The 19,328-nt window shown below is 48.2% G+C and overlaps 1 protein-coding gene across 7 annotated transcripts in view; it reads left to right on the forward strand.

The window, feature by feature from the left end:
• Positions 1-19,328, forward strand: part of CYFIP1 (cytoplasmic FMR1 interacting protein 1) — a 120,015-nt gene that overhangs the window by 54,335 nt on the left and 46,352 nt on the right. For 5 of the 7 annotated variants that reach the window (XR_009214807.1, XR_009214808.1, XM_058443841.1 and 2 more), the window contains exons 13-21: positions 595-720; positions 8,090-8,256; positions 9,012-9,159; positions 9,901-10,453; positions 12,048-12,204; positions 14,653-14,749; positions 16,454-16,530; positions 16,639-16,747; positions 17,962-18,081. Coding sequence is in view for 5 of the 7 variants with exons in the window: in XM_058443841.1 (XP_058299824.1) it covers positions 595-720; positions 8,090-8,256; positions 9,012-9,159; positions 9,901-10,453; positions 12,048-12,204; positions 14,653-14,749; positions 16,454-16,530; positions 16,639-16,747; positions 17,962-18,081 (1,554 nt within the window). In the remaining 2 variants the exon portion in view is untranslated. Of the gene's footprint in view, positions 1-594; positions 721-8,089; positions 8,257-9,011; positions 9,160-9,900; positions 10,454-12,047; positions 12,205-14,652; positions 14,750-16,453; positions 16,531-16,638; positions 16,748-17,961; positions 18,082-19,328 lie in introns of those variants that run through there. The other 2 variants (XM_032758518.2, XM_032758522.2) reach the window with 2 other exon arrangements.

Here is a 19,328-nt window from a genome sequence, read left to right on the forward strand (position 1 = left end):
GCCATCAGTGTCTCAATATCTTTTGTTGAACATTAGTAAATTATTTCTCATGCCATGTAAAGATTTGGATACCTGTAAGTAATGAAAGATTTTCCCTTTTGTGATTTATTTTGATCACATAAAAATTATAAAATTGGAAGAGTACATGGTCATTTGAAAGGCAAAATATTTACTTATTTATTATTTTACTTTTTGTAGAGATGAGGCCTCCCTGTATTGCTCAGGCTGATCTTGAACTCCTGGGCTCTAGTGATCCTCCTGCCTCGGCCTCCCAAGTGCCGGGGTCATAGGCATGAGCCACTGTGCCTGGCCCAGAATCCTTTTTAAAATGATGATGAAATGCCTAGAGTCTTAGATACTCAGCACTCACTATCCAGCCCATTTTGCCGGGTAGGTTTTTTAAACGAGAGGTTACAGGGCCAGAGTCTTTTGCCCATCTGTGGAGATAGACGGTGTGTGCGCCCTCGTGTGATTTTCAGAATGCAGCAAAGGTTTGAAGGCTGGCCTGGCTTTGGCCACTATCGTGTGAGTCAGACTAGAAGCCAGGCATTTTGCGTGCGATATGGAACACCTCTGCTCTTTCGGCCACCACAGTATTCCTGGAAGCTTGTGCACCCCACCGACAAGTATTCCAACAAGGACTGCCCCGACAGCGCCGAAGAGTACGAGCGCGCCACGCGCTACAACTACACCAGCGAGGAGAAGTTTGCCCTAGTGGAGGTGAGGACGCTTGGCCGCTCGCTCTTCCTCATGTCGCTCTGGCCTCACACTGTCTTCTCTGTCAAAAGCAAAAACATGAACAAAACTGCCTGTTTACTCATTGCTTCCATGTGAGCACCCCTTTCCATCTGGCAGAGTAGTCAGGGTAGAACGCGTTAGAGAAACAGTGGTTGTCGGTCCTGGGTCTGCACTGAAGCTCCCTGTGTGCGAATCTGGACTCCTGGACCTGCGTCTGGATGGAGAGCAGTGTCAGGTGCGGGGAAGGGAGGTGAAAGAGATGTGGCCCCTGCTTAGAGAGAAGAGCTGTCCTGCTCTCCTGTGAGGCAGGCGCTGCACTCCCCTCGTGAGTCTTTCCATGGGCAGCTCTTCATTCCAGCATCAACCGGTATCTTTTCTTTCATAGCTCTGCTTTTCCTGTGCCGATTGCGAAATCTTTGCATACTCTCAGGTCGTGAAGGTATTCTGCATCGCTTTCTGAATACCTCACTCTGCTTTCACACTGAGATGCGAAATTCACCTGAAGTTCATTTTTGAAACAATTCCGTCCAACCCTCACACTGCCACCTTTGTAGCCGGTCACGTGACAACGCATGTGTGGCTGTGTTTCTGCTCTGCTCTAACCCAGTGTTAGTTGCTGTGTGTATCCCAGCACCACTCTGTAGCTTTGTAGTCATCTACTGTGTCCGGGAAAGCACGTCTTTCTGTCTTCTAGACTTCGTTGGCTATTCTTCCCCACTGTAGTTTCATATTCATTTTAGAATCAGCATTTCCCATCCCACAGTGAGGATTTTAATCAGGATATGAACAATCCTATGGATCATGACAGGAGAATTGACGGAAGTCTCATACAGTTGGCCCTCAGTGTTCTTGGGTTCTACCTCCGTGAACCAACCTTGGGTCAAAAATATTCAGAAAGAAAAAATAACACTACAACAGTAAAAAGTAATAAAAATGTTAAAACCACAGCATAATAACTATTTATATAGCATTTACGTTGTGTTAGGGATTTAGGTAATCTAGAGATGATTTAAAGCATACTAGAGGATGTGCATAGGTTACATGTAAATACTACACTATTTTATTGAGTTGTTTTTTGGAGATTTTTTTTTTTTTTTGAGACAGGGTTTTACTCTGTCTCCCAGACTGGAGCGGAGTGGCATGGTCTTAGCTCACTGTTTTGGCCTCAGCCTCCTGGACTCAAGCAATCCTCCCACCTCAGCCTCCCCATTAGCTGAAACTATAGGTGCATGCCACCACACCTGGCTAATTTTTATATTTTTGGTAGAGACAGGGTGTCACCAAGTTGCCCAGGCTCGTCTCAAACTCCTGAGCTCAAGCAGTCCACCCGCCTCAGCCTCCCAAAGTGCTGGGATTGCAGTGTCAGCCACTGCGCCCAGCCAAAATTTTCTAATTTTTTGACATAAGGTTTTTCATAGTAAATTCTCATCTTATTTTGGTAGAAGCTTTTCTTTTTTCACATAACCATACAGTTCACCCATTTGAAGTGTAAAATTCAATGCTTTCAGCACATTCACAGAGTTGTACAATCACAATCAAATTTAGAACAAAAAGAAATGCCAGCCCATTATCAGTCGTCACCCTTCATTCTTCCCTCCCTCAACCCTGCGCAGCCACCACCCTGCTTTCTGACCCTGTAGATTTGCCTATTCTGGGCATTTCATATGAGTAGATCATACCGTATGTGGCCCTTTGTGACTGGCTTCTTTCACTTAGCATAATTTTCCTTTTTTTTTTTTTCTTAAGATGGAGCCTCACTCTGTCACCCAGGCTAGAGGGCAGTGGTGTGATCTCAGCTTACGCAACTTCTTCCTCCTGGGTTCAAGCGATTCTCGTGCCTCAGTCTCCAGAGTAGCTGGGATTAGAGGCATCCACCACCACGCCCGGCTAATTTTTGTATTTATAGTAGAGACAAGGTTTCACCACGTTGGCCGGGCTGATCTCAAACTCCTGACCTCAGGTGATCTGCCTGCCTTGGCCTCCCAAAGTGCCAGGATTACAGGCGTGAGCCACCGTGCCAGGCCACTTAGCATAATTTTCAAGGTTCACACAGGTATCACTGTTTTGTTCTGTTTATTGCTGAATAATATTGCATTACATGGATTTATTACATTGTATTTATCCATCCATCAGATGATAGACATTTGGGTTATTTCTACCTTTTCACTATTAGGAATAAAGTTGCTGAGAACTTCTTTTTCTTGTTTTTTTTGTTTTTGGTTTTTTTTTTTGAGACAAGGTCTCACTCTGTCACCCAACTGGAGTGCAGTGGCAGGATTATGGCTTATTGCAGCCTCAATCTTCTGGGCTCAGACAATCCTCCCTCCACAGCCTCTCAAGTAGCTAGGACCACAGGCACATACCACCATGCCCGACTAATTTTTAAATTTTTTGTAGAGATGGGGTCTCACTATGTTGCCTAGTCTGGTCTTGAACTCCTGAGCTCAAGTGATCCTCCTGCTTTGACTTCTCAGAGCACTGGGATTAGAGGTGAGCCACCATGCCCAGCCTCTGTGACCTTTCATGTGCGGGTTTTTGTGTAGATGCTGGTTTTCATTTCTTTCAATTGTATAGCTAGAAATGCAATTACTGGATCATAACGGCACATTTAGGTTTTGAGGAACTGCCAGATAGTGGCAGCACCATTTCTCCTTCTTACCAGCAGTAAGTGAGGGCTCCAGTTTCCCCACATCCACACCAAACTTGTTGTTGTATGTCTTTTTGATTCTAGCCATCCTAACGGGTGTGAGGTGGTATCTCATTTCGTTGCCCTTTTGATTTGCGTTTTTCTAACAACTAAGGATGTTAAACGTCTTCTTATATGCTTGTTGGCCATTTGTGTGCCTTATTTGGAGAAATGTCTTTTCAGATCCTTTGCCCATTTTTCATTAGGTTATCTGTTTTATTATTGAGTTGTAAGAGTTCCTTATACATTCTAAATATCAGTTCCTTACAGCCCTAGGATTTTCAGTATCTTCTCCCATTCTACGATTGTCCTTTTAGTTTCTTAATAGGGTCTTTTGAGACACAAAGGGTTTTAATTTTGATGATGTTTGATTTATCTGTTTTTCTTTTGTTGCTTATGCTTTTGGTGTCATATGTAAGAAATCATTGTGTAACCCAGGTCATGATGATTTACTCCTGTGTTTCCTTCTAAAAATCTTTTGTTTTTTCTTTTTTCTTTTCTTTTTTTTTTTTTTTTTGAGACAGAGTCTTGCTCTGTCACCCAGGCTGGAGTGCAGTGGTGTGATCTCGGCTCACTGCAACTTCTGCCTCCCAGATTCAAGCAATTCTCCTGCTTCAGCCTCCCAAGTAGCTGGGATTACAGGCGTGTGCCACCGCACCCAGCTAATTTTTGCATTTTTAGTAGAGACAGGGTTTCACCATGTTAGCCAGACTGGTCCTGAACCCCTCACCTCAGGTGATCCACCCGCCTTTGCCTCCTAAAGTGGTAGGATTACAGGCGTGAGCCTTTTCTGAAGTTTTATAGTTTTAGCCTTTTCTAAAAGTTTTATAGTTTTAGCTCCTAATTTAAACCTAATATAAATCTGTGATCCATTTTGAGTGGATTTTTATACAGCGTGTGACAAGGTTGTGTCAGGGGCCCTCCAGACCACCCTCCATCCCCCTGACTGGCTGGGAGGACTCACAGGGCTTGATAGTTGTTGCACTGAAGGTTATGACTCCTTGCAGCCGAAAGACAGAGTCAGATCAGCAAAGGGAAAAGGCACAAGAGTGGAGTCCAGAGAAGACGGGTGTAAACTTCCAGCTGTGCCTGCTAGTGGAATTGCACGGGACGTGCTTATTTCTCCCAGCGATGATGTATGACAGCACACGCAAAGTGTGGCTCACCAGGGCAGCTCCCCAGAGCCTTGGGGTCCTGGGTTTTTACTGGGGGCCAGTCACGTGGCTGACCTTAGCTACTCAGACTCTAGGTCCTCAAAACACACACAGGAGGTCAGTATTAGTCACCTTGTTAGCAGAGACTGCTCAGACTGGTACAGCAGTATGCTCTGGGCCCCAGGCACACAAAAACATACTCTCTAGGCAGGACACTCCCAAGGTTCAGAGCTGGTTCCTGGGATGACCTCAGCCAGTCCTGAAGATGGGCCTTTCTTGGGGATGTGTGGAGTTTCATTCTCCCCAGCCTGCTGAGTTAATCCTTTCCGGCACAAGGGTCCACCTTGATTCTCTCGCATGTGCATATACAGTTGTCAGTACTATTTGTTGAAAAGATGAAAAAAAAAAGAAGATCTTCCCCATCGAATTGTTTTGGTACCCTGTTGAAAATCAATTGTAAGTTAACTTCTGGACTCTTAATCCTATCCCATTGACCTCTGTCTATCCTATGACAGTATTTTTTCATAATCTCTTAATCTGTCTATAAACCGCTAATGTCCCCTTTTTCATTCTTAATGCTGGTAATTCGTGCTTCTGTCTTTTTTTTTTTTTTTTTTTTTGGAGACAGAGTCTCGCTGTGTTGCCCAGGCTAGAGTGCAGTGGCACAATCTCAGCTTACTGCAACCTTCACCTCCCGGGTTCAAGCTACTTCTGGCTAATTTTTGTATTTTTAGTAGATACAGGGTTTCACCAATGTTGGTTTGGCTGGTCTTGAACTCCTGAACTCAAGTGATCTGCCCTCCTTGACCTCCCAAAGTGCTGGGATTACAGGTCTGAGCTACCACGCCTGGCCTGCTTCTCTGTCTTTTTTTTCTTTGTTATTCTTGCTGAGCATTTGTCAGTTTTATTATTTACGTACTGAACAGCTTTGTCTTTGTTGATCACCCTTGATTATACACTTGTTTTCTGTTTCATTAATTGTTGCATTTATTTATATATTTATTTTTGAGACACAGTCTCACTGTGTCACCCAGGCTGGAGTATAGTGATGCCATCTCAGCTCACTGCAACCTCCACCTCCCAGTTTCAAGCAGTTCTCCTGCCTCAGCCTCCCAAGTAGCTGGGACTACAGGTGTGCACCACCACACCAGGCTAATTTTTGTATTTTTAGTAGAGACGGGGTTTCACCATATTGGCCAGGCTGGTCTCGAACTCCTGACCTCGTGATCCGCCCGCCTCAGCCTCGCAAAATGCTGGGGTTACAGGCATGAGCCACTGCTCCCGGGTGCTTTTAGTTATTTTTCTCCTATTTTGGGGGGGTTTATTTTGCTGTTTTCGATAAATTAGTGATGAATATTTGATAAGTATTATGATTTTTATCCTTTTTAGTTTTCTAATGCATGCATCTAAAGCTCTCAGTTTGCTGTTAACTTGCCTTTTCCTTCTTCCTGTAAGTGTAAATATGTAGGATTGTTATGTTCGCTTAAATGAGTTTTTCCTCGTTTGGTTTTTGAAATAGAACTTTTCTTTCTTGTTGATTGGAAAAACAATATAAAATCATCAAACAATTTTCCAAAGTAAGCATGCTGAAAACACAAGCATGGCATTAGGAAGGCACAGTGCCTGCGGCGCCATCACAGAGACAGCGCTGAGCAGCTGAGTGCGTTTTCTTCCAGACTTTTTCCTTTCTAAAATTTTCGTTATTTTAATTGCATATAGACCATGAGTCTTACATGCAAACAGTCCATTTGGAAATTCTTTACATTATAGAAGGATGAATCAAAAGCAGACTGTCAACTTTTCCACCTGAAAATTTCATGAAAAAGAAAAGCACCAAAATCATATAAGCCATGTTTCAAGTACTTGTCAGACACGCCTACATTTACCCATGAATCAGGCTGTTTATAAAGCCATAATGAGGAACACAAAAGGTGTGAATAAAACCAGAAAGTGATAGAGGGAGACTGTGTGAAGTCTTGGGGAAACACATTTGTGTTCTTGCTAAGCGAACTTCAAACCAACAGATTTAATAAGAGTAGGAAGATGCTTAGCCAAGCATGGTGGTGCATGCTTGTAGTCCTAGTTACCCAGGAGGCTGAGGCAGGAGGTCGATTGAGCCTGGGAGTTCAAGGCTGCAGTGAGCTATGATCATGCCACTGCACTCCAGTCTGGGCGACAGAGCGAGACCCTGTCTTTAAAAAAAAAAAAAAAAAAAAAAAAAACTGCCTTAATTTTGAATCTGTCAAATACTTAATTTCAAAAGGTTTTTTTGTTTGTTTGTTTTTTGTTTTTTTATTACTGTGGACTGAAGACCATTTTCAGATGTTGAAGTAGGGTTTTTGTTTTGTTTTGAGACAGGGTCTCGCTCTGTCACCCAGGCTGGAGAGCAGTGGCATAGTCATGGCTCACTGCAGCCTCCAACTCCTAGGCTCAAGTGATCCTCCTGGCTTAGCCTCCTGAGTAGCTGGGACTATAGGCTCATGCCACCACACCTGGCTAATTTTTAAATTTTTTGTAGAGATGGGGTCTGGCCGTTTTGTTCAGGCTGATCTTGAACTCTGGTCTCAAGTGATTCTCCCGCCTCAGCCTCCCAAAGTGCCAGGATTATAGGTGTGAGCCACCATGCCTGGCCGAAGAAGAGTTGTTAAGATTTTCCCAAATGTATTAGTCTTAGGTACGGCATTCTGGTTAAAAAATAAAAAGAAGTGAATTATGTTTCACTGGTGCTGTTAAACGTTCCACTTTGGTGTCTTATCCGTCAGATGTCCACACGGCAGGGTGGACTTGGGGTAAGTGTGTCTTGCTCTGCCTCACTTGCTGCTTTCAGAGAGATTTCTAGGTCTCACATAGCTATCGTGAAGTTGGCTGTGGAAATATTTATACACTGCAAAAGCAGTAAGAAAGCTCATGCAAAGGTCATGCTTGGTTTGTGCCCTTCAATTGTTTATTCAGAAAGTAATAAAACACACTAATGATAACATTACTGGCTGGAAACAGGGAAATAATGAGCCCTGGCACCATTTTTCTGTCCCAGGAATTCCTTTGGAAGCTCTTTGTCATGTAATTATGTTCCATCAGAGCCTTCCAGGCTTTTTCTGTGAATGGTAATTCAGTGTGCCTTTGTTGTGAACAATATGGGATTTGGACTATAACCTCTTGTAACTTCTTTTTCTAGTTAATATCATGCCTGCTTTCCTGAGTCTTTTTCTTCTTTGCCATTTGAATTCCATCACAGGAGGGTGTGCCGGGGTGGATGCGTGTGTGTTTCGAGTCAGATGCATCCCTGTCCTCCAGGTGCTCATGGTCTGATGGGGAGTCAGATGCGGGCACAGTTCCATTGACTACGGCTTTGGAGAAGATGTTTTGGGGCAGGGCAGCTGCAGGGCACGAACGCGGGAGGGCGTAAGAGAGGTGCCGTGGGCGAGGAGGAGCAGCCCCTGGCATGTGCCAGGCAGAGGAGGCTTGGTGCCACCCCTAAGAAGGGCCGTCCCTGTTGCCATGTCCCCCGCAGGTGATTGCCATGATCAAAGGCCTGCAGGTGCTGATGGGCAGGATGGAGAGCGTGTTCAACCACGCCATCCGGCACACCGTCTATGCCGCACTGCAAGACTTCTCCCAGGTGACCCTTAGGGAGCCGCTGCGGCAGGCCATCAAGAAGAAGAAGAATGTCATCCAGAGGTCAGCCTTCTCCACGTCCTGTGCCCGCTGTGCCCACATGTCCTCGGATGAACTTGGATTCAAACAACAGGAGCGTTAAATTCTCAAAAATGGTTTCAATATATTTATCTTCAACCTTCAGATGCCCTCTTGGTGAACTACCTCTAAAAGTAATGCATGGGTGCAATTATTAACCCAAACAACGGACAGTAAGTCAGCTGCCGAGTGTCTAGGGAGTCCGAGGACCCCGGGACAAGGTGCATTTATCCCAGGCTCATAGTACCTGTGGTTCATGCATAGTGCCCATGAGGGTCTTTGCACGGTGGAGCCCTGTTGGTGTTGAGGCTGTGTTCCAAACCAGTTGAGAGACATGGCCAGGCTCCGGTCATTTGGGTGACTTCACGTCCCTGCTGGTTGTTGGGGACAGCCAGCTGCGGGCAGGTGGGGCCCAGCTCTGCTCCAGGCGGAGGCTGTGTTCTGCCCTCTCCCTGCCCACAGCGTGACTCAGAGCCACCTCACTGCTGCTCTGGGCTAACAGATGCAAACTGGAGCTCAGGGCAGTCTTCTGGGAGTAGTAATACTCTCCAGAAGGCAGGCTCCTTTTAAACTTTCCTGTTGAGCTGGTCCATTACCACATCCCTCCACGGCCCCCAGAGGAATTTGTATTTTCATGGGGGCTGTTCTGAGAGCCTGGTAGTTGGGCGAGGAGATGGTGTGGTTGTGAGGCTGGAGGTCTTGGCCTCTGGGCCTTGCTGATCACTTGGTGGGGTGTTCAGTGTCCTGCAGGCCATCAGGAAGACCGTGTGTGACTGGGAGACAGGGCACGAGCCCTTCAATGACCCAGCCTTGCGGGGCGAGAAGGACCCCAAGAGCGGCTTCGACATAAAAGTGCCACGCCGCGCCGTGGGACCCTCCAGCACTCAGGTTCTCGTCCCTTGAGCCCCGCCTGCACCCTCTCCCTGGGGGGACCCACCCTGAGCTGTGAGCAGGTGGGGCTGGTGAGGCCCGGGTTAAATGAGGTCCCTGCTGCCTGCTCAGGCAGAGAAAGCGGCGCCTGTGGTTTCTGCTGCTCCTCTGTTTCCCGCCCAAGTGAGTTGGGAGCGTGCGCGAGTTGTGCCTTGATTGTCAGATGTGTCATGTGCACTAAGAAGGAGTCTGACTCCATTTCAACTCCCATCCCAACATGTCTGTATTCATTCTGTGTTTCTTGATGGGTGTTGGAATGTCTGTATAATTTTTACGTTGGGTCTGCAAATGACCGTAGATGGGGCGTGGGAAACTGTGAGGTGCTGCTTGCGTGTGTCTTGGTCCTAAGCTGCCCACTGTCCTCTCTCCTGGTGTGTTCAGGCTTCCCCGAGGTGCTTCTCACGACTTTCACACCCAGTTTAATCCACACCGCTGCGTCTGTCCTCCGTCCTGGGGCTGGTCTTCTCCCTTCATCTCTGCTGGAGGCTTTTAATGTCTTCTGCCACTCTTCTGGAAAGTCACCAGCAGTGCACGCGGCTGGCTCTGCAGGAGGGTCAGGGGGACGGCCCTCGGCCTGTGCGTGGTGCCGGCCACCCTCCCTGCCTCCCTCTGCGTGTGTCCCGTGTCCCTGCCTGGGGTGTGTGTGTCGAGTGACTAACGTCTCTCTCCTGCCTCTCCCTCCTGTCTGTCCGTGTCTAGCTCTACCTGGTGCGCACCATGGCCGAGTCCTTGGGCTCTGCCGAGCTGCTCAGGCAGCTCAAGTCTCTGGGCATGGAGAGGCTCTTGCATGCGGTTAACACGTTTCTGAGGCAGTCGTGCACCTACCTACCCCTTTTAACCTTTGGTGGTAAGACATCATTTGTTTCTCTTGACGTTTATGGCACGGAGGCGAACTGCTCCGCTACAGGTTGTTCTTTCCCCGAAGCAGCAGCAACGTGGCCACGTAGACAGGCGCCCGGACCCCTCGGGGAGCTGGTGCGGGGCCCTCCCGGCCAGGGCGTAGCGGAGCAGTCCTTCTCTCGTGGGCTCTTTGAGTTTGGCATAACTAATGTACCGTGTATATTTTCTCCCCCACAAATGTTTCCTTGGATAATCCAGCTTTACATGGTGAGAACCATGCTAGAGTCCCTCATTGCAGACAAAAGTGGTTCCAAGAAAACCTTGAGAAGTAGCCTTGAGGGGCCCACCATATTGGACATAGAAAAATTTCATCGAGAGTCATTCTTCTACACTCACTTGATAAATTTCAGTGGTAAGAGATACTGCTGACCAGCATCCGGCCTGGCATGTCCTAACACCACTAACACCGTCTAGAATGCTTCCGCCTGCCTGACCACCCCCTGCCCCGTCCCTTGGTGCACCCAGACGGTGACTCGTCCTGCCCTGTGTGGCGGTGGCTGTACGTCCCTGGCCTGAGCTCGCTCTGCAGGGCGTGGCCCCTACAAGGGTATAAGCTGAGGAGCCCGGGCTGGCCCTGCAACATGAACAGAAAATCTTTTCAACCCATGCGGGGTCGGAAACAGGCGAATATAATCTGGTGCCTGAGTTGAGACACAGGCATTGATAAATACCAGAAATGGCCCCTGCAGACCATGATGTGTGGGAAGGTAGCAGGTGCCCTGTGCCAGGCGAGCCCATCCTGGGTGATGCCCGGCCACCTTGACTGGCCACCGGTGGGTGCGCCCTCTGCCCTCCGTGTGTCTGCCCCGTGTCCTCATCGAGTCGTCCGTGTCCACCTCTTGCTCAGAACAGGGTCCCTGCTGTCTTGGCTGGGGTGCTGCAGGTATTGGAGGAAATAGTACCACTTTTGCTGTTAACTCCATGAAAGGATGGAGTTCGAGTGTGGGCTCTTTTAATCTGTCTCGTTTTTGCGTTAGCCAGACCTCCCTGAGTGTGCCTCTAATGCTGCGGCCTGGACATTGGTTTTTATCCTAAGTGAAAGTGAAGAAGTCCTGTTTTTTTGTTTTTTGTTGAGACGAAGTCTTGCTCTGTCACCCAGGCTAGAGTACAGTGGGGCGATCTCAGCTCACTGCAAGCTCCGCCTCCCAGGTTCAAGAGATTCTCCTCCCTCAGCCTCCCGAGTAGCTGGGATTACAGGCACTCACCACTGTACCTGGCTAATTTTTGTATTTTTAGTAGAGATGGGGTTTTACCATGTTGGCCAGGCTGGTCTCAAACTCCTGACCTTGTGATCCACCCGCCTCGGCCTACCGAAGTGCTAGGATTACAGGCGTGAGCCACTGCACCCAGCCAGAAGTCCCGTTTTTATGTCTCCTTTTGAAAAGAACATTTTTAGGTAAAACACAGTGGCTCATACCTGTTAATCCCAACACTTTGGGAAGCCAAGTCAGGAGAATCACTTGAAGCCGGGAGTCTGAGACCAGCCTGGGCAACATGGCGAGACCCCCACCTCTATAAAAAATACAAAATCAGTTGGTGGCACGTGCCTGTGTTCTCAGCTACTTGGGAGGCTGAGGCAGGAGGGATCGCTTGAGCCCAGGAGTTGAAGGCTGCAGTGAGCTATGATCGCGCCACTGCCCTCCAGCCTGGGTGACAGAGTAAGAGAGACTCTGTCTCAAAAAAAAAAAAAAAAAAAAGACACTTTCCCCCTGGATCCCACTGAAGGGCTCACAGGGTTGATGAGGTGGCTTTACCTGCAGCCATGCCCAGCTGGTCCTGTCCTTAGTGCAAGGCCCCGGTGACCCCTCCCCACTCATGTCCATGCTGCATGGCTTGGGGCTGAGCGAGGAGGAGCAGGCACCCGGCACACAGCCATTGTGTCATCTCTGCTAAAGGTTTTTTTTTTGCTTGCGGGAGATAACACGGTGTTGTTTGAACCCTCCCAGAAACGCTGCAGCAGTGCTGTGACCTTTCGCAGCTGTGGTTCCGAGAGTTCTTCCTGGAGCTGACCATGGGCAGGAGGATCCAGTTCCCCATTGAGATGTCGATGCCCTGGATCCTGACAGACCACATCCTGGAGACCAAGGAGGCGTCGATGATGGAGTGCGTGTCCTGTGGGCCTGTCTCCAGCCTTTGCGCGTGGTGACCAGGGGTCCTCAGAGGAGGTGGCGGAGAGGCCGGGACTGTTTTTAGTATTGTATTTGAAATCACGTTTCTGGGCCTGGGCAAAATAGCAAGACCCCAGTCTCTACAAAAATGAGAAAACTTAGCCTGGTGTGGTGGCTGCTACAGGAGGATTGCTTTACCACAGAAGTTTGTGGCTGCATTGAGCTATGGATTGCACCACCGCATTCCAGCCTGGCCACGTAGCAAGACCCTGTCTCCAAAAAAAAAAAAAAGAAATCATGTTTCCTGGGGTAAAGCTTTAGAGATTAATACAAGTAACTAACCAGTTTCTTGATGTCAGACTGGAATTGAGAGCTCAGGCACTAGAACCAGTCACGTTCCTACTTTGCATGGGTGCTGACTGGGGCCCGGGGACTCAGCCTGGACCAGGGAGATGGATGAACCTGGACCTTCCCCAGGCCTTCGTAGTGCAGGCCCTGTGAGGTGGCCATGCCCGGGAGCTGCCTTGCGGGAGCCCTGTGGCCTGGCCTTTTGTGTGACGCAGCCTCTGACCCAGATGAAGTGGGGAAAGGAAGTATTGATTGAACAGCTTTGTTTTGGGGATCAGGACTGTGGACCTAGGTCAGTCTTTCAAAATACGAAGTTCATGGAAGGGAAAGTGTTTGGAAAAGGGCGTGTCTCATGGTGAGCGACTGGGGAGCCGCCCAGCTGGTCTGTCTTCTGAGCACCATGAGTGGGAAGCCCCTGAGTTCCTTGTGTGTCAGTCCTCACACATCCCTCGTAGTGCCCAGGAGATGGTAAGGACAGTCACCTTCCACTGTCTGTGGCTGTGGCATGGCTATGCCATCTGTGTGGGCAGAGCCTCTGATGGCTCGTGCCACAGCATTGGGGTGGCATGAGGAGCTGGAACCAGCTTGGAGGCCTCCTTCAGGCATGGGCCTCCTTGCCCCTGGCCATGGCCTTTGTCCAGACATGAGGCAGTGGGAGACGGGCCTTCAACCATGGGCCCATGCTGGACATGCTCCTGGTCAGCTGTGGGATCCAGGACCTTCACCTTTGTTCTTTTTTTTTTTTTTTTTTTTAATGTTTAATGTTGTCTATGTACTTCCGTTGGTGTGATTTTTTCTTTTCTTTCTTTTTTTTTTTTTTTTTTTTTGAGACAGAGCCTTGCTCTGTTACCCAGGCTGGAGTGCAGTGGCACAATCTCAGCTCACTGCAACCTCCACCTCCTGGGTTCAAGCAATTCTCTGGCCTCAGCATCCCAAGTAGCTGGGACTATAGGCACCCACCACCACGCCCGGCTAATTTTTGTATTTTTAGTAGAGATGAGTTTCATCATGTTAGCCAGGCTGGTCTCGAACTCCCGACCTCAAGTGATCCACCCACCTCGGCCTCCCAAAGTGCTGGGATTACAGGCATGAGTCATCGCGCCCAGCCCGCCGTTGTTCTCTTCCAGTCAGTTCATTCTTTTTTTTTTTTTTTTCCCCAACAGAGACAAGGTTGCTCTATTGCCCAGGCTGGAGTGCAGTGGTGCAAAGACAGCTCACTGCAGCTTCAACCTCCTAGGCTCAGGCGATTCTCCTGCCTCAGCCTCCTGAGTAGCTGGGACTACAGGCATGTGCCACCACACCTGGCTAATTGTTTTGTGTTTCATGGAGATGGGGTCTTGCTATGTTGTCCAGCCTGGTCTCAAAGTCCTGGCCTCGTGTTATCTTCCTGCTTCATCCACCTAAAGTGCTGGAGTTCATTCTCTATCATTTTTTTTGGACAGGATCTCACTCTGTCACACAGGCTAGAGTGTAGTGGCATGATCTCAGCTCACTGCAGCCTTGGCCTGTCAGGCTCAAGTGATCCTCTTACCTCAGCCTCCCAAGTAGCTGGGACTGCAGGCGTGCGCCACCACGCCCAGATAGCTTTTTGTAGTTTTGTTAGAGACAGTGTCTTGCCGTATTGCCCAGGCTGGTCTTGAACTCCTGACCTCAAGTGATCTGCCCACCTCAGCCCCACAAAGTGCTGGGATTACAGGCGTGAACCACCAAGCCTGGCCACTGGAGTTCATTCTTGAAATAAGAAAATAACCCGATTTTCTTGTTGTTAAAAAAAAAAATCCTATGTACTTGTAGTGAAATATTTTAAAGCCTGCTAAGTGAGAAGACGCAGGCAAGTGGAGGCCCTTGTCCGTGTGTGGCCTTGAGTGAGTGTCTGCTGTCCGCAAGTGTCCTCGCAGCCTGGTGGGTGTGGCGGCCACCTCAGGCACAGCCACCACGGGCTTTCACAGGAGGATTGTGTGGTGTTTGAAGTGAAAATTGTTTTTCCTTACATGAGGGGTGAAAAATGGAGTTGAGTTTCTGAGGTGGGGGGAGGCCGTCAGAGCTGCGAGTGCGTGGCAGAGGCTGCTGGTGACACCGCTGCTGTCCTCTGCAGGTACGTGCTCTACTCCCTGGACCTGTACAATGACAGCGCCCACTACGCGCTCACCAGGTTCAACAAGCAGTTCCTCTACGACGAAATCGAGGCCGAGGTGAGGCCCCTGCAGCTCCATTTCTGTTCATTTCCTTCAATTAAATCTCCTTTCTCATTTTGTTTTCTTCCAAGTATTAAACTTTGTTTAAAATATAAGACAGTATAAACCACGAAGCAAGCATGTGGGAGCGAGCCCTTCCTCTGTGGATATGCTCCCGCGACGAGCGCAGGATGCGCTTTTTCACTTGACCGTGTGTCACTGCGGTGTCTGCGTCCTCATCTGGTTTTGGTTATGAACATGATCTGTGACGTTCAACTGAAGCAACTCCTGTTTTATTTGTCTATTTATTGGGTTTTGGATTTTATAAATAGCACTCTGCTGCACTCCCTGGCATGTTTTTTATTTGCATCGCATGACTTCTATAGGACAAATTCCCACAGGTGGAATTCTCAGGTTAGTGTATGCACATTTAAGGAGATGAACCTTATTCTACACATCATCTCCTCTGCCTTCTCACACAAAGACCACCTGAAAATGGTGCTTCAGGGAGATGTCACAGGTCCCCGGCCCTGCAGGATGGGAGGAGGGCAGAGACGCCCTTCTTGGCCCTGTCTGCCGGGCACGTGGGTCCTGGGTCCCACTTGCCACCAAGCGCAGGTATTCTCCTCACAGTTCCAGGAGATAGTGCGAATCCCATCTGCAAGTAAGGGTCTTTTGGGGGTGCCTCCTGACCAATCTCACACCCAGAACAGCCGCTTTGCTCCAGGGAAGGCCCTCGGTGGTGCCTCCTGGAGAGCACAGTAGGCGGAGCTGCCCCAGAGCGGGAAGCCACCTGCAGTGCACAGTAGCTCCTCGTGGTCACACAGTGAAGAGAGCCTTGTTGATTCTGTCTTGGATTTCAGAGAATAGGAATATTTTTCTCCCTCAGTAAGATTGCTTCTAGCCTAGGTTTCTGTGGCAGTGTGGAGTCACTCCTGGCCACGCTGCAGTTTATTTAGTGTGCTGTTGTTGGACAGTAAGATTATTGCTAGTTTCTTTAGTTTATTTTTCTTTTTTGAGGTGGAGTCTTGCTTTGTCGCCGAGGCTGGAGTGCAGTGGTGTGATCTTGGTCACTGTAACCTCTGCTTCCCGAGTTCAAGCGATTCTCGTGCTCAGCCTCCTGAGTAGCCAGGACCACAGGCACGTGCCGCCACACGAGGCTAATTTCTTGTGTTTTTAGTAGAGGTGGGGTTTCACCGTGTTGGCCAGGCTGGTCTTGAACTCCTGACCTCAAGTGATTTGCCCGCCTCGGCCTTGCAAAGTGCTGGGATTACAGGCCTGAGCCATCACGCCTGGCCTAGCTTTTTTTTCCTAATAAGAGCTTCAGGCCGGGTGCAGTGGCTCATGCCTGTAATCATGGCACTTTGGGAAGCCGAGGCAGGCAGATCACCTGAGGTTACGAGTTTGAGACCAGCCTGACCAACATGGTAAAACCTCGTCTCTACTAAAAATACAAAAATTAGCCTGGCGTGGTGGCGGGCACCTATAATCCCAGCTACTCAGGAGGCTGAGGCAGGAGAATCACTTGAAGCTGGGAGGCAGAGGTTGCAGTGAGCCAAGATCGCACCACTGTACTCCAGCCTGGGCAACAGAGCAAGACTCCATCTCAAAAAAATAAAAGAGCCTCAGTTAGTCGCCTTAATGAAACATTTTGTTTTTCAGCTTGTTATTTGATCTTGCTTTAGGGAATTAAACTGTAAGGTGTGCTTTCTTTTTCTTCAGGTGAATCTATGTTTTGACCAATTTGTTTACAAGCTAGCAGACCAGATATTTGCCTATTATAAGGTTATGGCAGGAAGGTGAGTATCTGGTGTGTGATTTTGATACGAAATGTTTCATAACTTGATCTGACATTCCCATTACAATTTATAGTGTATGAAAAACTTTCTGTCTTCCTTCTACACTAGTTTGCTTCTTGATAAACGGTTACGATCAGAATGCAAGAATCAGGGAGCCACGATCCACCTCCCGCCGTCTAACCGCTACGAGACGCTGCTGAAGCAGAGGCACGTGCAGGTGAGCTGGGGCCGGGCTGTGGTGGGGACGTAGAGCGTGCATTGAAAAGACTGGGTTTTCGGCTGGGTGCGGTGGCTCACCCCGGTAATCCCAACACTGGGAGGCCAAGGCAGGCGGATCACCTAAGCTTAGGAGTTCGAGACCAGCCTGGCCAACATAGCAAAACCCCATCTCTACTAAAAATACAAAAATTAGCTGGGCGTGGTGGTGAGTTCCTGTAGTCCCAGCTGCTCTGGGATGCTGAGGCAAGAGAATCGCCTGAACCTGGGAGGTGGAGGTTGCAGCGAGCTGAGATTGCACCACTGCACTCCAGCCTGGGCGACAGAGTGAGTGAGACTCTGTCTCAAAAAAAAGAAAAAAAAAAAAGATTGAGATTTCTTATAGCTAGCTAGGTTTAGATATCAGCATGCCTTGTGACTATGAACGTCCTTATAAATTGTTAGGCATTGAAAGACACACCGTTTCTATTGGGTCACCTCACACACAGGGAACACCTGCAGCATTCTGTATCTGCCCTGCGGCTCCTGGGGGCAGGCATAGCCCGGAGGGGTCAGCCCTTCTCCAGGAGCCCAAAAGCCAGAGCTTAAAAAGAACGAAGGTGAGAAGCACTCGTCAGCTCAGAGCATCAGAGAAAACTTTCTCCTGCCCAGCAGGAAGAATTTAAAGATACACAGTGCTTATTTTTTACAGCTTTTAAAAAAATGAAACACATTGCATGCCTGTATCAAAACATCTCATGTACCCCATAAATATATACACTTACTGCGTACCCACAAACATTAAAAAAAGAAAAAAAAATTAAAAATTAAAAGTGATGTTACATTACACACACAAAACTAGTAAAATATGGAAAACTGTAAAAAAAAATTGCATTTAATTCTACTCTCTGTACACCAATAATCACCATGCACATTTTTGGACATTTTTCACCAGGGCTTTGTCATATTTTCATGTTGTTACAACAACACGGAAGTATGGATATGTTCCTAGTATGCTGAAATAGAGATGGAGTAATTTTCTCTTATTTATCATCGTAACACCTGTGAGAAGACACACACAGGCTGCCATGTATGCGGGGAGATGGGTCTTGAACGTAGTTGTAAAGGGTGTTGTTATTGACAGACCAGCTTCTCCAGGGTCTCTGGTGAGGCGTTTGTTGTTTTCGAGCTGCTCATGTCCACTGTCTCCCTGCCATCCTTCCCTGTGTACGCCAGCTCCTCGGCAGGTCAATAGACCTCAATCGTCTGATCACCCAGCGCGTCTCAGCAGCCATGTATAAGTCCCTGGAACTGGCGATTGGACGATTTGAAAGTGAAGATTTGACCTCCATAGTTGTAAGTAATTTCACTTTGCCCTATTGATAAATTGGACTAAGGGTAGGTCCAGTTCTTGTATAGATGATAAAAGAGATGCACTCATCGGGCGTGGCCTATACCAAGGCTCTTGTATAGATGATAAAAGAGATGCATTTATCGGGTGTGGCCTATACCAAGCCTACACTCAGTGTTCACGATGCTAAATTGACTTAACGAACACATAACCCCAATCTTGAAAAAATCGCCAAGTAGCACACCACTTAATAACGTGTTTACATTTTAGTATTAATGAGCTAGGAGATAAAAATGTTTAACTTTGGCTGGCACAGTGGCTCATGCCTGTAATCCCAGCACTTTGGAAGGCTGAGGCGGGTGGATCATTTGAGGTCAGGAGTTCGAGACCAGCCTAGCCAACATAGTGAAACCCCATCTCCACTAAAACTGCAAAAATTAGCTGGGCATGGTGGCAGGCACCTGTAGTCCCAGCTACTCCGGAAGCTGAGGCAGGAGAATCGATTGAATCCAGGAGGCGGGGGTTGCGGTAAGCCGAGATCGCACCACTGCACTCCAGCCTGGGTGACAGAGCAAGACTCCGTCTCAAAAAAAAAAAAAAAAGAAATATCTTCTTTAGGGACCAAGAGACCCCACAAGGCTCTTCCTGCTAATTCCTCTACCCCTACATTTCGCTTGGCTGTCTGAATTCATCTCATCTCCAGGTAAGATCTAATCCTTCTCCTGTTATCTGGACCTTCAGGTTTCCCACTGAGGATGTGTGTTCAGGGCCAACGTTCCCCACTCACCCTCTTTGGGCACTCACCCATTTTTCGGCTGTCTCACGGAGCCTACAGAGGCAAGCCGGTTCCTTCAGAGGGTCTTTGGATTCTCTTGGCTTTCCTGGTATGTTCCTGTGGTATTTCTTGAAGCAAAAGTTTGCAGTGCGAGTCTTCACACACTGCTCTGTTCATCTGAATGGGAGCTGCCAGTTAGTCCTGCCTTCTGTCTGCCATTTTTCCCTGTGTCTCTATCACAATTTGAACACAGGAAGAGGCAAGACTAAGGAACGGGAAAACAGACGTTAAAAACATCTGAACTGGGGAACAGAGAAAAATAAAAATGAATGAAACAGAAAAGAGCATAAGAAATGTGGAAAACAGTGGAAAGACCTAATGTGTAACTGGAATGTTAGAGGAGATGAGAGAGAGAGTGGTGTCACGAAAGACTTGTCTGAAGAGAAGATGGCAGAAAGACCTTAACGTGGACAGAAG

Source organism: Hylobates moloch, unplaced genomic scaffold (genome assembly GCF_009828535.3).
Source record: "Hylobates moloch isolate HMO894 unplaced genomic scaffold, HMol_V3 SCAFFOLD_9, whole genome shotgun sequence".
Lineage (NCBI taxonomy): Eukaryota > Metazoa > Chordata > Mammalia > Primates > Hylobatidae > Hylobates > Hylobates moloch.